Consider the following 17345-nt stretch of genomic DNA (forward strand, 5'->3'; position numbering starts at 1 on the left):
TGAAGTTTTTCTTAATTGTTCTTTTGCATTAATTGGATGAAATATTTGTTAAAATCTTCACATACTGCCACATCGTTTTAGGGTTTCTTCTTGTACTTAACATTAGTTCAAGACAGGTAAAGGTGAACAAAAGCAAGTGGGGTTTTTCGATACAGATTATTAGTACTCAGTACTTGAAACAGATTTTTGGAACTGATATGCATTCATAATAAAAATGAAAATATTTCTGTGGAAACTTCCAATTTGTAATATAACACAAACACAAAACTTTGTGTAAATGCCTACAGCCAATGTTTAATCAAAACTGAAACTTTCAGTATCATATACAAGTTCCCAGCAACGTTTTTTTTTTCCCTTACAAAGTTAGGTGGACATTTAAATAAACAAATGAATGAATAAAAATACTTCCCGGATTTTTTACAAAGTAAAAAAGGAATACAAAGCATAGATCAAGTAAAAAGTTGGCTGTATTTCTTGTCACTGGGGCCTTTAAAGCAATGACATGTACTTGTGACCCCTTGGCCTTGTCGCAGGTTAGATAAGGAAAAAGTCAAGGCAAAGCGAATTTGTTTATATGCATACAGAAATCTTGTCAGTTAAGAAGGGCTGGGCAAAATGAAGAACATCAAATGTTACAATGGTTTTGACCAAATACCTTGATATCTATGTTGTGACAATAATGACTGATATTTTGCTGTAATATTGGTGCTTTCAAAAAATATTTACGCAATAATTATGATAAATTATAGGGTCTTCAAAAAATCAATACTCAGTTACTAATCAGTACCAAAAATGAGTATTGGAAACAATACTTATTTGCAACAGTATCGATGCCAACAGTGCCTTCTTCACCTCCTGGTGCACCAGCACACGCAGCACGTCCCCTCACTAGATTCTGAATACAATAAAATACAGAAACTGAAAAAAATCTTTTGTAACAATATTGGTTGTCTGGAAATGTTTAAATATTTGTATAAGTGTCTTCTAGTTAAACATTCGTGTATAGTACAGCTGCTGACTGTTTTCGTGGTCTCGGTGTGTAAGGAGGATAAAAAGCTTTTTTTTTAGGCCCCTAGATTTTATTCTTTGTCATTTGGACCTGCATGATGTAGCAGTTTGTGTTCTCTGTCTGTGTTGTTTACACAGCTGATCTATTATTATTATTTTTCACATTGGTGATGACTTGTAAAAGACACTTGACTTGATTTTGACCAACTGGTGGCACTAGAAGAGCTGAGCAAACCAGGCAGCTTGGACTCATCCTCCACCATAAGATATTTCTTGGTGTCTTCTTCTAAAGACGGTCCCACTCATTCATCTGTAGACTCATTAGTTCAGCCAAGTCACTTTGGTATCAAGGGATTAGTGATTAACAACTTGTGAACTTTCTTTAGCTTTTTTATGCAAAAACATGTCAGTCAGCTCTGAAAATTTGTTTAAATTTGTTTGTGAAAATGAGCAGGCAGGAAAGTGTGTGCATATTAAAAAGACAGCTTCGATCTTCGGCAGGACTTTAGTGAAGTGACATATTGGTGTAAGTTTTGTGTAGGCGGTCTTAGGGAACTGAGCTAGGGGAAAGTTCTCCCAGAGCTTCCTGTTTTGCTTGTACTTTGCGGCTGATGGCAAGTGTTCCACTGTTATGTCTGAGGTTTGGTTTCCTGTGTGGACAAGGAAGAGATGAGCCACTATCCCGCCCCCTCTGAAGACAGGATTCTCCTGTCATAAGTAAAGGGAAGTGACACTGTACAGTGTAGCTGTTGTCGGTCCACATGAAAATATTTGTTTGCTTTTATCAGTGACATTGTCTCCCATCTCCACAGTGCTGAAGAAATCCCCACTGAGGTGCTGAGGCAGCGGGAGGCAAAATGGCTAGAGATGCTCAACAACTGGGACAAATGGATGGCCAAAAAACACAAGAAGGTGTGCTTTATAAACTGTGAATTAAGTCTGACTTCACTTATTTCTCTCATTGTGAGGAAAATGTACACTTTGAAGGAGTTTATGCAGTGTGCGCTGCTGTTTTGGAGCATGACATTGGTTGTTGTTGCAGTCTTTGAAATAGACTAAACAATATGATGTCATGACAAAAACTGAGCTAGAAAACACGCAATTATTCCGTCACCATACCAGGTTATTTAATCTTTGATGTTTGGGTGCACGTCATGTTGCAGTCTGCAGTATTTTCAACGCTGCAGCCCAGCTGGCACCAGATGTCAGTATGATGTCAGAGAGACGTTGGACTCTTACGTTGGACAGTCTATGAATTTCAATTAAAATTAAAATTGTAAAATTTTAGATCTTAAAAATATTTGATTGTCTAACAACTAGGTTTCCTGTTGTCATGGAAAACCCTGACAATTCATGGAATTTCACAATCATCTTCTCTAGGCCTGGAAAAGTCATGGATTTAGGAAAAATCACTGAAAGTCAGTATGTATGTATGTATGCAGTGTTAGTGGCAAACTAGGAGTATTTACAGCACTGTTTTTTGTTTTTTATGTCTGTGTTCCTTTCTCCTAAAGTTTCTTTCTCTTGCTTTCAACTGTGCATGTGTTGAATAACAGGTGAAAGAACGCTGTCAGAAGGGGACTCCTCCATCGCTGCGTGGCCGAGCCTGGCTCTACCTCACTGGGGGCAAAGTGAGGAGGGAGCAGAACCAGGGCAAATTTCAGGTCAGTCGTATGTTTATGGTTGTTGCTGTCATCAAGTTTTATGACTTAAAAACATGTTTGCTTTTTATGGCTTGGATTAATCACAGTCACTTAAAGTACTGGGGAGACTTTTGCAAAAACGAAATGGATGCAGAATGAAAATGGCTATTTGAAATTCAAGTGTTAACTACAAAGTGCCAAAACATTGTCTCAGTGTTTCAGTTTTAAGCACCCAAACTCCATGAGGGGCTGGATACTCTCAAAGTCCTTAATATTCACTGAGGCTTTCAGATCCAGAATTGCATGCATAAAAATGCTATTAAAAAATGGATGAAAGTGGTAAAAGATTAAAAAAAATATAGGGATTAATGTTGCAAAAAAATGACACATTATGTCGTGTATTTAGGAACTGGACAGTCAGCCAGGAGATCCCAAATGGGTGGATATTATTGAGAGGGACCTCCATCGACAGTTCCCCTTCCATGAAATGTTTGCAGCGAGAGGAGGTCACGGGTAAGCACAGCTTTCTGAAGGCCTGTCACGATGTGCAGTGTTGTATAAATGTGGATTAGCATAGTTTCTGAATATCATTTATATGTGTTTATACATTCAGCCAGCAAGACCTGTTCCGTGTGCTGAAGGCTTACACTCTGCATCGTCCTGAAGAGGGTTACTGTCAAGCTCAGGCTCCCATCGCTGCTGTGCTTCTCATGCACATGCCAGCAGAGGTGAACATACACTCGCAATTCATCCTTCCAAAAAACTTTCTCTAATATGAAATAATGTATAGTTGATAATAGGGATGATGATGATTAGTTAATAATAAGAATTTTGAGCTGTGATTACTTAAAGTTGAAGAGTTAATCATCTTCACTGGTGGAAAGGATCAGCACACAGTCTGTTGCTGCCGTTACTCAGAACAGTCAGTTCAGTGTCTGCATGAACTAACATTTCAGCAGTGGCAAACATACCAGTGTGTGATTTTAGACAGCTTGTCAGCATCGTGGAATCAAGAGAGGCATGACAGGCGTAACATTAAACACAACAGTGCTGGCTTCTAGTGTGACATATAAGATGCATCGGCAGCGCTTTCTGAACAATAACAACATGGCATGGTATTAACATGGCAATAACAATCATTTACCGCCTCCGTTGTACGATGGCTGATCTCGTCCTCTGCTCGTAGGATAAGTAGCTCCGGCTCCTCATTGTTTTCCCATTTTGCAGACATTAAAAGCCATTTTTCTTCTCATTTGACTTGGCTGCTAACTGCTTTTTAAAACTCCTGTGGATGCGGCACACACATAACACGTTGTTGGAACATCACACCTTTACTGCCCATGGTCCCGTCCTGCCTGCTGTCTCTTTTACAGAGACACTATTTCAGTGCTGTTACTAACCTCCGTTGCCGGCTTAAAGATGTGACAAATCTCAGACAGACAAATCAAACAGACAGTGTAAAATGTTGCAGATGTAAAAGAGAGACCGAGAGTAAGGAGGCAGGAAGCGAAGCAATATGCTATGCACAGCTCTACAATGACATTGGATTTAACAATTTATTAATAGTAAAAAGATGAATACTAGTCACTTGTCAGTTAATGATTGATTACAGAGGATCGGCTATTGGTCACAAAAAAATTCAAAATTAGCACCCCTAGATGATGCTGGATACTCACAGCTCTAATGATGGGGTAAGAGTGTTTAAGAATGATATCTTTGCAAGAAATCGCTATAATTGTTCACTTAAGTTCACTTATGTTTTTCATTTGACATTTTACCCTAATAAAAAACCTACTCTTGTTTTCTTTCTTTGTCCTAGGATGCATTCTGGTGTCTCGTTCAAATCTGTGAGAAATACCTTCCTGGTTACTACAGTACAGGGCTGGTAAGAGAAAACACACTGTCACATGATTTTAAAAAGAGGACTTTAACATCATAAGGAGAACTTGAGAGTGCGACCTGTGACAGGATTACATATTAACAGTGTTCAGCATGTCAATTATTATCTGAACCCTATAAATATTTCTAAAATAAATTTGTTGTTTATTGTAAGCAAAAATGCACTCACATGTCCGTAGCAATGCCCAAGAAGACTGCAATCCTGTCACATTATAAGACTGAAACCTTGGATTTATTGATGTTTTTCAGAAATTACGCTGCTAAAGATTGATTTCCCACACAGTCTGTCTCAGTTTCTTAAAAAGCAACAATTGATTTAACATGCAAAACAGAAGTGTTTTGTCAGTAGACTTCAGTTTAGAGATGTTATACGTGGCTGGTGGTGGTGGTGTAAGATTTCTCAGCCAACGTTTCTCCAACTTGACACCGATTTGCTAACGGCCTAATGCCATGAGTTGGTGACCAGGCTGCAAGGACAAGATAATCAGAAAATCAGATTAAGCAAAGAGAAAGGTGTCTGTTCCTTCTCTCTATCGCTCTCTCTCTCTCCACTGACTCCTGTTCCTCGCCATCTCCACAGGAGGCGATCCAGCTGGATGGGGAGATCCTGTACGCCCTGCTGCGGCGGGTGTCTCCTGTGGCCTACCGTCACTTGAAGAAGCACAAGCTGGAGCCCATCCTGTACATGACAGAGTGGTTTATGTGCGCCTTCTCCCGTACTCTGCCGTGGGCCTCCGTGTTGCGCGTCTGGGACATGTTTCTCTGTGAGGGTGAGGCCCTACACTCGTGAAATATTCACTGATTTGTTGTTAAAGACATGAAAAAACATAAAAAGTGTTTTCCCCTGACATGACAAGTCACACTCACAGAGATTACATCATGAATTAGAGGTAGGCAATATGCCCCAAATCTTCTATCATAATATATGTAATTAAACATGACAGGAAGGGTTTATATCACAATACAGTAATTGTTTTGTCAATTCAGTTCAGAAATGGTTTAAGATAGAGCTTGACTGCTGTTTGATTTTTAAAGAAATAAGCTGATAGCCAATCGATCAGCTGATAAAACCCCCACCCAATTCCATGGCAAAAAAATTGAAGTGGGAACTGAACATCAGACTCAAAGTAATTAATAAATAAAACTGGAACTGAACATCAAACTTTCTGTTGATAAATCTAGGAGGGGGTGATTTTTATTTTTGAGTTATTATATTTCCGTAGTCGGCCTGAGATTCTCAAGTACAAAATGACATTACCTTGACTTCATGTATGGAGCCTAAACGTAAAACAGTGATCAGAGATGTGCAATATTTCTGTGTCTTGTATTGGAAATATGTAGTTTAATTACTTTTTAGTATTTTGCAGATGGTATTTGCTAGGGCCAAAAAAATGAATAAAATGTTCAATCTGACTCTTCATATCAAGGTTATTTAACCCTACTCAAAATACTCATTTTTTTTACTCATACACTATCATTATAATTAATAAATTGTAAAAAGAAAAAAAAAAGCAGGTCAAAATCTAGTATATGGCTGGATCTTGTATGAAATGCTGGAGGGCTTTTAATTTGAAATGGGAAATTGTGGCAAAAAAATCAGTCACAAATTGGAAACTTCTGATTCAGAGCTAAAATGCTGGACCCTCTGTTGTGGTCCAGCAAATCAATGAATGTAAAAACATTTTTAAATGAAAAACAATACACTAGGGTAGAAACGATATTGCCAAAACTCTACGAATGGACACATCTCTACCGTTGCACATTATACACCCTCATCTCACCCAAGCCTGCTATGGGTAAATGTTTATCATAATGTGTTTCATTAGCTAGAAATAGAAGTGAAAATATTCCTTTGAGCCTATAGACCCCAGCTGTGTTTGCACAGGTGGAATCGAGGATCATTTTACAGGTGAAACACCAGAGTTAAATACACAAAAGCAGTATTTAATTTTCCTCCAGGCCCTGTCATGTGCTTATTACCCTCCTGTTTAATTTACATGTAAAACACCAAAGCATAAAGCAGCACGGCACTTGTTGTTTTAGTTGAGGCTGAAAAAAATATGAGAATATGTTTGAAATAGTTCACCAGGCTGCAAAATTGTTGCACCAAATCCAGGTAGCAACACCATATTTTTCTGAATCTCTTTTTAAATCAATTGGTCCTCAGCCGTTATGTGCAGCTCTCAGATGGTCTGCTTTCTAAAGTGTAAGTACAGCTGGTGCTCTAACTGCATGTTGTCTGATGTGATGCTGTTCTCAGGAGTAAAGATCCTGTTTCGAGTGGGCCTGGTTCTCCTGAAATGCATGTTGGGATCCCAAGAAAAACTGAAGTCCTGTCAAGGTCTTTATGAAACAATGGAGCTGTTGCGAGCCATACACCCACAGTACATGAGAGAAGGCTTCTTGGTGCATGAGGTAGTTATACTCTTCATGGTTGTTGTCTGTATTATCCATTTTTATTGTTTTGACCTTACTGCAGACACTCTTTCTCTTTGACTTTGCCCTCCTGTTGTTGTGCTAGCAACAATATATAAAGACTTAACCTGTCATGTGCTGGAATACTTGAACCAAAACATCCAGGCATTACTCACGTGATTCATTCTCCGCTTGTGTTTCAGATTATCGAGTTAGAGGTGTCTGAGAAAGACATCGAGAAGGAGCACCATGCTCAGCTGCGGCGCTGGAAGGAGACTCACGGAGATCTGCACTGCAAGTCCCCTCCCAGGATGCACGGCGCCAAGGCTATCATGGCTGCCGAGCCGCCCAGTCGACAAGACCTGAAGCAGAGGCCCACCATCATTGTGGAGTCTCCCCTGGCACCCCAGACAGATGGCGTGAGAGCAGTGGACGCCAAAGATCGTGGAAAGACTAAAAAGGGGAAACAGAAGGAGACAATCCTACCGCCACAGGAGACTGTAAGCCTTCCGACCAGTGACCCCTCACCTCTCATCAAACACATCGCTGTACAAGGGTCCAAAGAGAGTCTGAGCAGTGCAGAGCACGACACTTACCTGTAGCGGGGTAAGTTTAACCAGTTCACTAACATAAATCCTTCCACACAGCTGTCACTAACTCACTAACATGTCACCGTTGTCAAACATGACAAACTTTCCATGACTTAGTGTGTCTGTAGTAGTCGTGACAGGTTTTAGTAAAATGGCTCAATTAAGGAAAAAAGTAACTGAATTTTCAAAGCTGGCAAAATACCTTTACTCAGACTACCATGTAGTCACTGTAATACCTTAAAACATTGTCTCTGTCATTGCTTTTATTAAGCATGTTATTGCTTTGAACTAAGTACAGTCATTGAAATTTTGCATGAAAAATATATTAAATCAGAAATTAGAAATTGCCAAGGAGCAACAACAGATGGCGACTGTGTGCCCCTTTTCACACGTCTGTGAGGTTTTAAGGCCCAGACACACCAAACTGACATCAAAGAACTGGTGATGACCAAGGCCGACTGCGTCTCAGCCAAAAAGTTGCACGTGAACACACTGTAAAGACGACAGCCTGTGGCCATCTAGCATGTATGTTCTGCGCCTGTGGAAGCGGAAATAACTCTCCATACCAGCAGGCGGTGGTAGTCCGTATTTGTCATGCGAAAAGAGAAGCCATAAGACTGACAGGTCACATTCAAGATGCTAGTTAGTAAGTTAGCACATTTACAATACAATCTGATGTTGGTAAACCAATGGATATTACCCGTGTGCTAGCAAACAATAACACAAACAAAGACTAGCTGCCTGCAAGCTAGCTACTAGCTGCCAGGCTTTTTACACATATTTCGATTTAAAAAAAAAAAAAAAAAAGTTTAAATTATAATTAAGCATAAGTTCAACCAAAAAAATGAAAAAAATGTTGGTTTTCAGTGCTTTAGGGGCCATTGTAACTGCTAATAATTATAATACCATATACTGGTATACTGTGAAACTGGTATTTTCTGAGACAGTTGTCGTACCATAAAAATCTTATATCTTTGCAACCCTACCCACGCCATCTCGACTTTAGGCGTTTGGTTTCCTCACTTCCATTTCTCTTCTTGTGCTTAGAGTAGACTGCCAATAAGAGTGGTTTCGTTCACTGACAGGATTCGCCATCTCTGATACAGATTCAACACACTGAATCAGTCAAAAAGCCATCAAGTGCCGGTGAGTGCAAACGGTGCAAAACACACCACAAAAACTATGGCGACAGACGCTGATAGACGGCCGACCGACAGCTTGGCGTGTCAGGACCCTTAGCCCGGGAGCCATCAGAGCTACTAACTTCATATGACTGAACATCAGGGGATTAAAAAAAAGCTAACTCACTGATAACAGCTGCTGCAGTTATTTACCTCTTAATTTTTTTGTTATAAATGAAGTCTGATTTTGTCTTAATTGATGAGATCTTTCCCAGAGCACTTTGCCTTCATAGTCTTCCTCTTTGCCTTCGTTAGTCACTACGTTGCCAACGCACAGGTATTTATCCTGCTTTGCTAGACTCGCACTATTTTGCAGACACACAGTTTATCAGTGTGTCTGTTAAAGGAATACTAAACCAACAAAATGGCCATTTATATATCCGCAACAACAACAAAACAATATTGAAACATCTGTTTACAAACTTTCAAACTGGTGCAGTATATAATAAAAAGTCTCATGTATCCAGCCGCATGCTCAGTGCTCCCAAAACACATTGCATTTCCTTGCCTTCAGGCCCTTCCTGACCGTAACTAAAAGTGAAACATACCTGTGCTTTTACTTTTAGTTCTGGTCAGAAAGGACCGAAGACAAGGCGATGCAGCGTGTTTTGGCAGCACTGATTATATGACTGGATACATGAGACTTGCATTACACCGCGCAAGTTGTGTAAGAGCTTGTAAACAGATGATTTGACATAGTTTTGCTTTTTTTAAACGTGGTTCCCATTTACTTTAATTAATCAACAATATTTGCCGTTGGATTCTTTGTCCACCATGCAAGAAAAATGTTTTCACCAGGAATTCAAGGTAACACTGCATGAATAACTGATATGTAAATGGTAATTTTGTGTGTCAAGTATTTTTTTTACGCACAGTCACTTGACTGTTATGCTGCATACAGTTTGTCTTTGCTCTTGTTGAACACTTGAGGGCGCCCTGAGTTTATCTCACCGCCTCAGCAGTGACCAGCAGAAGTCTTTGTGAGAGCAAAAAAATGACACAATGAAGGAAGATGTGTACAGGGACATTTTTGCCACCAAGCCAAAGATTTTTAGTGCATATTTTTAAGGTATATGTTGTCTGAGAAGTTTATTCAATCATATTGTGATACAGTATTTGGGAGAGGATGAGGTTTATATTTATGTCATGAACGAGATATGTTAAAATTCCATTTTGAAGAACGCTAATACAAAGCTGTTTTTTTTCAGTCATGCTGAAAGGTTTGTGGGGGCTTAGATTTAAAGTTATCTAACGTTACTATAAAAGAAAAAGACGAAATTAGAGACTATTTCTCTGCAACCTCAGAATCTAAACACCAGTCCAAATCCTTAAAATGCTTTTTTTTCCCCAGATTATATTTTTATTTGTTTATAAAGTATGTGCTATTGCTCATTTTATCTGAAATGTTTTAATGAAGAAATTGTTTGGAAAAAAAAAACTCATTATGAATTTTGAAGGAATCGACATTTAACTCCTAGTCCAGGAAATCCTCTATTAGCAGTTACATGTGTAACCGTACATCAGATTATTTGCTGTAGTTTTTATAATGGAAAATGATTGTGGGCATATGTTGATTTTTAAACACTGTGGAGATCTGATTTTTTAAGTACATGCTACGGGTTTGTTTTCTGATGATTAGGAAGCACTGTTTACCTGCAATGTCTTATGAAGTTTTTAATGTTTCGATTTGAAAAACGTTTGAATTTGTAGCAAGGACAGATCAAATTTAACCAGCATGCATCTGTAGTGGGAGCACTGTCATGTAGATGGAGCTATTGAGCTTCATCCAGGGATTCAAACGATTCAGTTCTCTCAGTCATCCTGAGGGATACGGGATATACAGGATGCAGTTCAGCATCTTTAAACTTTATGTTGAGTTTTTAAAGAGACCAGTTCAAAATCCTTCAAAACTATATATTTAGGATGTTGAGAAACTTCATATTTCTTAATCATTTCAGCTTTTATGATTAAAGAGACCATTGCTGAAGCCTTGGGCTTGTAAATGTGCAACTGAGGCCGAGTCCACACCAAGACAGGTATTTTTGTAAATGCAGCTTGTGTTTACATGTTTTGGCTGCACTTTGTCCCCATGCAAATTGTGTTTCATATCACTAAAAACAACTTCATGTAAAACTCTGTACAGGGTGAAGATTTTCAGGAATTCACTTATCATTGTTGACGTATAGATGAAGAAAACTGAGTTTGGGATTCGTAATGTCATAATGTGCCACTATTTTTTTGTAAAGCATCACAAGTGAGGCGGCATTTAGTGCAATGGTGAACGTGACCAAAATAGTGCTGGTTCTTATATTGCTAACAGGACTTCTTTCACTTTTTTGAGGAACAGAGGCACCAGGATACACCACAGAGGTCGCTGCTCCAGGTAGCCTTCTGATAGTAATGTTAAGGTTTTTTTGTTTGTTTGGTTTTTTAAGGCTTTTGATTGGATCTTCTTCATCTTTCCATGGTTTTAGGGTCACGATTATATTGCCGCCTTTTCGTTTGACATTGTCTTGTCAGTGCTTTAGTGGTATTTCTGTGTTTTCATTTTTTTTAAATGAAGGAGGAAAAAAATGCTGTTTACAAAAATACCATGTCCATGTGGACTTAGTCTTATCCTGCTGTTTTTATCAGTTTATAGTGCTTTATTTCTGATCTGGTGGATCATTTGATTTAGAATCAAATACTCATAGCTACAACTTGTTTTATACCAAATCACATTTAAATCAATAAAATTTTAAAATTTTGGCTTTTGCAGATATGTCATGTTTTTCCATTTTATTCCAAATCCTGCTTCTTGTACCTACATTTGATATGAAACAAAAGAAAACGAGACAAGAGAAAGAAGTGCCTCACAGACTGGACTGAACAAGTAGGATCTCAATACACCCTGTGTTATCATTCAGCGCCCTCACACCCGCCCTCCCTCGCCCGCGCAGCAGCACACTTCCTCGGACACCTGTTTCTCCGGCTCTTTCAGCTCTTTTAGGAATTTGCATCTCAAATGGGGCGAATTCCCACAGCACCGTCCAGAGCGCCTCACCCAGCCATTTGCCTTTGGTCTCTGAAAGGCATCTTCTGCGTGCATACAGGCCTTCTTCTTCTTCTTCTTCTTCTTCTTCTTCTTCTTCTTCTTCTTCTTCTTCTTCTTCTTCTAACTGCTTCTTCTAACTGCTTCTGCTTATTTTAAGTGGAGCCGTTTTCTGTCATTAAATAATACACTTGGTGTTAAAGATGAACACCCAATAACCACATGACATGATTGAGATTTTTTTATCCTCCTCATGCCACATTCCCGAGTTTCCCTTCACAGCAGCTTTTTCTATTTCTGTGAAACATTTTCGGGCTCTTGCCTGATGCCTGTCATTAGAGCATTTTTGCATTTCGGGCTCCTCTCATCATCTCTTTTGTGCCTTTTTGCTATCTGTAAACAATGCAAGCTTCTCACCCCAACTCCACCCTTCACCTCAATCAAATCCCACCCGACCCTACCGGACCCCGCCCCACCCCCCGCAGTTTTTCTCTGCCTGTGCTGGTGCTCAAACGTTCGTAAGATCTGAGCCTAGACCGAATAGGGTGTAATGGGAGACTGGCTTTATGGCTGCTAGTCTGCAGAGGAGGAGATGTGACCCAGACGTGCCTCCATAACCGCACTCTCAGAAAAGAGAGAGCAGTGTTTGTGGCTTTCATAGTACACAAGCTTGTTGCTAGGGCAGCGTTGTATACAAGAATAACTTAAAACGCTCAATCAAGTCAGTTTTAATGCTCCGAGCATTCGTACCTTTAAAAGTTCAGTCATGAAGGTACGCATGTTAATGTGCATTTTTCCTTTTTATCCCAACTTGTAGCGGTCATCCCAGTCCATGCTGCTGCTGACGTTCAGATTGAAAATAGGTCTGTGTTTAAAAAAGTCTCGAGGGGCTATGTTGGTGTGGACGTGTTGCTACAAGTACTGGTGAGAAGATGAAACATGATCTTGGTAGTCCAGTTTGCGTGATACACTTCATCCATGAGCTTTAAGTCTCGTCAGAAGCACTTTATGATACTGTGAGACAGGATTTTTCCCCTCTGGAAAGCTGTCGCAGCAGCGACCATTTAATCCTCCATCTCGATGACCGCAAGCTTCACCTTACAAAGTAATCCACCAGGAAAGTGCTTTTGCACATATTTGAATTGCCAGTACAGTCCATTGGATTGCTTTGTCATTGGATGGTGTTGCATTGTGTTGCAGCAAAAGTTGACCCATTTGGGGTGGCATTATGGCTAAGCTAACCATGCAACATCCCCAATTTGAATCCAAACTTTATTACATCTTTCTCTGCCTATTTTCACGTCATCTCTCCACTGTCACTACTTCCAACTAAAGCCGCTTTTCCATTGGACAACACCAAAAAAACCAATCTCTGGCTTTTGTCATTAGTGGGAAAGGTCACTACTGGCATTCATTCCCGGAACAAATGAGGTAGTCACAGGTATTTATCGGCTCCAGCTCCAAGTCCGTACATACATGGACCCATACACTGTGCAGGTTGGATTTTTTTGGTTGTTGTTGTTCGAGGAAGACTGTCTTCTCTGCCTCTGAGCTAACCCTGACTTAGCTAACCTCTAACCCTGACTTCCTTACCCTAACCAATCCCAGAAACCACCTGCTGCCACAAATTCCCTTTATCTCCATCCAAGCAGCACCCAAACTTCATTCCAAATTAGTCAAAACAGAGTTCAGCTCTGGTCTACTGGTAGTGGGAAAGAAAGCTGCCTATCACCTTTTTAAGCATTTTTTAAAATATAAAACATTGCATATACATGCAAAATTTGGTGGAAAATGGGCAGAATATATAGAATATATATATATATATATACATACATACAGTGGTGTCATTGCAGTGACTGCTATTGTTGGACCTGTCCCTGCTTCATAAGACATAAGAACGCCGTGTTGACAGAACAACCAGTCGGCTCAAATAACACTTTCCCCGTTCACATAGCTGCAAAGGTCTGCATGGGGCAAATTTTGCTGTCTGCTGTGTCTGCAAGGGTCTGTAGTGCAGACGGTATGCACTGACTGCACATGAGTGAAGCATTGAAGTTTAACTTGTCTTTTGCATGCCTGCTTATAGTGAGCATACACTGAACCCTATGGAGCAAAAATGCATCCACTAGATTTAATGACGCCAAATCTCCACCATTAGGCAGCAACAGGTCAGCTGAGCTGGTACAAATTTGTCCCTGGAACGAAATATGCTGTAGCTTCTTTGGTGGATCAAAATGTTTGCGTCCAGGTCAGTTATGTGACTGTTATGATTTCCTTAAACTTCTAGGCTGTGATAAAATAGTCCAGAGTCAAAATTATACTCCACACTCAAGTTTTACTCTTTAGTACAAAAACATGGTGATGTCATAACTATTTTTTGATTGTGCAACTATTATCAATGCTCATATGCTGAATGTGAGTGTAAACAGATACCCAGCCTTGTGATATCTGTTTATACACTGTAGCTGTTTATGGGGGGGTGGGTGAGCGTAGTGAGGTGGATGATCTCATGGGAGCATATGTGTGAAGCGTCTGGAAGATTATAGTCTGGCTTCATGAGCTGTAAAGCTCCTCTAAAGCTTTTTGGTAACACGGACCAAGGGTCTGCACCTTTATCCCCTAGCCTGCCACCCCCCACCATGCCCTCTGCCCAAAGAAGGGATTAGGAGGGGTAGAGGTCAGGGGCACAAAACAAAAAATGCAACTGTGACCTGCTGATAATGGTTTAATTGTTAATTGTTCTGCAGCTGTCAGGCCTTTTCTGCAGTTTGAGTTTGTATGAATTATGTGATTTTTTTATTATTGAAATATAATGCAATAAACACACCAGTGTTCCCCTTATTTTGTCGACACCAGGGATACTCAACTTGCTTTTTTGCAGTGACATTTCTGTAAAATGACATGAGGCCAGGAGTCTCAGTAGCCCCATACATGTTCACAGGATTGTAGAACGTTTCTAAGATTTAAGGACATTTCTTGGATTTTTGGCACTTTTTTGATGATCAAGCTCTATTTTTATGCTGTTTAATGCAGTCTGGTACCTTATGTATACTAAAAGCACAAAAATAATTCCCAGTATGAGTCACTTTATTTGTACTGTAAATAAGAAAATGGTTGAGGGGCCACCTGGCATCCTATTGGGGGCCAGATTTGGCCCACGGGCCGTACGTTGAGTGTCAATGGTCTACAACCTGTTTATGTGAGTGAATAGAGGGCTGCTCTTATTTGAGACTTTTCCATGTTTTGGGGGAAAAGCTTTGATGAAAAGTTTCAAGTAGCAGAGCTGCACGTGTGGGACAGGAAGCAGAGTCTGAGTGGAAGGTGTCAGGGGTCAGACAGATGCTCGTTCAATGGACAGTGGACAGGATGTATGCGTGTCCTTTTATGGTTCTCCTCAGGATAACAGTAGCTCGACATGAAGCCCTAATGATCTCAGATCCATCGGGGTTTCTGACACTGGGCTATGATTTGTAATGGGAAGTGATAAGGCACACCTGTTTTGTTCCAGTCTGGGATCCCCCTGATCTTCTTCAAGTTAAAGTCCGAGCAGAATCGTGAATCATCGTAAGACTGATTTATAACGCTCAGCACACGCTGCACAGCAACTTCAGATCCACATCCAAGTTATTGTTTCTGTGCAAGGTCATTGAAAATATTATTCAGTGCAAGTTTCTTTCTATTTGCAAATATATATTAAAGTTTATTCTCTCATTTAAAGGAGCCCTATACAATATTGAGAACATTAATATAGCAGCCAACAGCTGTTTGCTATGTGAAGATATAGTGGAGTAATGGCGTCCTGAGCAGAGAATGAACTAACACTACCAAGCTTGATTTGTTGTTTCAGTATACGCTCCAACTGTGTGTGAATGTTGTGTGCATGTGACATCAACGTGGAAACTAGTGCCCTCCCAGAGACCAAAAGCAAATGGCTCCCTTTTCCCCTCGTTCAACACCGTTAGCTTTGTCAGCACTGTTGCTGATGCTAGCACTGTTTGCATTGTTAGCGTTTTTAGCTGTTCGCTTCCAGCAAGGAGTGCCCATTGTTGCGAACCAGTGCAAAAAAATTCCCATTGGACCAGAAACCCATTTGGGTCTTTTGGTGTTGAGCAGTCAGTTTTTTTCTGTTTGCAGACGATCCAGAATAATGCAGATGAACGTCTGGCTGTTTTCCCCTTGATTTCATGATGTTTGAAGTTTGGCAGGCTCCTGGTTACACATTACACAACTTCCAGACCTATCAAGTTTTCTGTTTTAGGGACCTCGCTGTGACCTCTGAACTCGTGAATGGCCTTTCCACCTCTCTGACTACACCCACTGTTGACTCTTTCAACTTCCTGCAATTTGCTTTTATTTTGGAGGTTTCTTGTTTGTCTTAGTGCTTCAGTTAAGACTTTTTTTATATTTATATGCATTGTGCAGCATTGTAACTCACTTTGGGTTGTTTTTAAATCCATTTTAGTAGACGGGAATAAATAATCAGGCCTTTTAGTTGTTGCTTTTAAAGCTGTCAGATCATGGTGAATTATTAGTTGGCACATTTGAAATACGGAGCTTTTCAAAAATAACCACAGCAGCAATTCTGTGTGGTTAAACCATTTAGGACTCAACATATCATTAGGGTAATCGAGAGTATTTACAAAGTGGATGTTTCATGGATGTTTAACACAATTAAACTGTAAAACAGATATGCAGAGAATATCCTCACAAAATGCAGAAAATGTTGTCAGAGCCTTATTTGTTGGTAATGTAACGGATTGCGAGTGAAGCTGCTGCCGTAAACATTTTATTTGGCACTGTTTCTGTTGCATGTTTATCTCTTCAACGGGGATGTTTGTTAGCTCGGTGCTTCTGTGTCAGTGTGTGTGAGCACTAATCTGTATTGATCTGAAGTCACTTCCTGCCATTGTTGTGTCACATCCCCGCTGTCTCCTCTCTTCCCGTGGATCTATTCCCCTCTTTCCCCATCAAGGAAGCCAGAGGCTGAGAGAGGATACACAGGAGGGGGGAGGCAGTGCTGTGAGTGTGTGTTTTGCTGTGTGTGCATGTATGTGTGTGTGTAAAAGAGACACACACACACACAGGGAGTGAGGAGAGCCCTGCCCTGATAAACCTAGGCAAGACTTAACTCGGACAGACTGATATAGATGGCAAGCAGGAGAAGCACGAGCGGCCTGTGATAACAGCCAGATAAAAAGACCACCAAAGTAAAGAAATAGAGGTTTTCTTCTTGTAAGAGAGATGATAAGTCAGCCACTGTGAAAAATATTAAGCTTGGAAACAGTCTGTGAAATGGCGCATGACTGCAGGAGAGGGACACCAATAGCATCAAAGTTTCCTGCAAAAATTAGTACAATGTGGATCTCAGGCTGCAACAAATTAGGCAGAACCTTATTTTTGCATCAATATTTGCAGTGTGTGTGTGTGTGTGTGTGTGTGTGTGTGTGTGTGTGCGCGCGCGCGCGTGTGCGCGCACACGCGTGTGCGAGTGCAAGCAAGCGCGTGTGTGCGTGCTTAAGAGAGAGAGTAAGGGATGTATGTGTGACCTCATTGCCTGTTATAATTGAGACTAATGACA

The 17345-nt window shown here is 40.3% G+C and overlaps 1 protein-coding gene across 2 annotated transcripts in view; it reads left to right on the plus strand.

Annotated features, from left to right (window-relative positions):
• Positions 1-17345, plus strand: part of tbc1d10ab (TBC1 domain family, member 10Ab) — a 33543-nt gene that overhangs the window by 669 nt on the left and 15529 nt on the right. The window contains exons 2-9 of one of the 2 annotated variants that reach the window (XM_088071542.1): positions 1821-1920; positions 2565-2672; positions 3058-3164; positions 3265-3379; positions 4471-4536; positions 5131-5320; positions 6811-6965; positions 7169-7571. In XM_088071542.1, coding sequence (XP_087927668.1) covers positions 1821-1920; positions 2565-2672; positions 3058-3164; positions 3265-3379; positions 4471-4536; positions 5131-5320; positions 6811-6965; positions 7169-7567 — 1240 coding nt within the window. In that variant the 3' untranslated portion in view covers positions 7568-7571. Of the gene's footprint in view, positions 1-1820; positions 1921-2564; positions 2673-3057; positions 3165-3264; positions 3380-4470; positions 4537-5130; positions 5321-6810; positions 6966-7168; positions 11494-17345 lie in introns of those variants that run through there. The other variant, XM_042509208.2, reaches the window with a different exon arrangement.

This window comes from Plectropomus leopardus, chromosome 20, assembly GCF_026936395.1.
Source record: "Plectropomus leopardus strain MGB_pleo_1.0 chromosome 20, ASM2693639v1, whole genome shotgun sequence".
NCBI classification, from domain to species: domain Eukaryota; kingdom Metazoa; phylum Chordata; class Actinopteri; order Perciformes; family Serranidae; genus Plectropomus; species Plectropomus leopardus.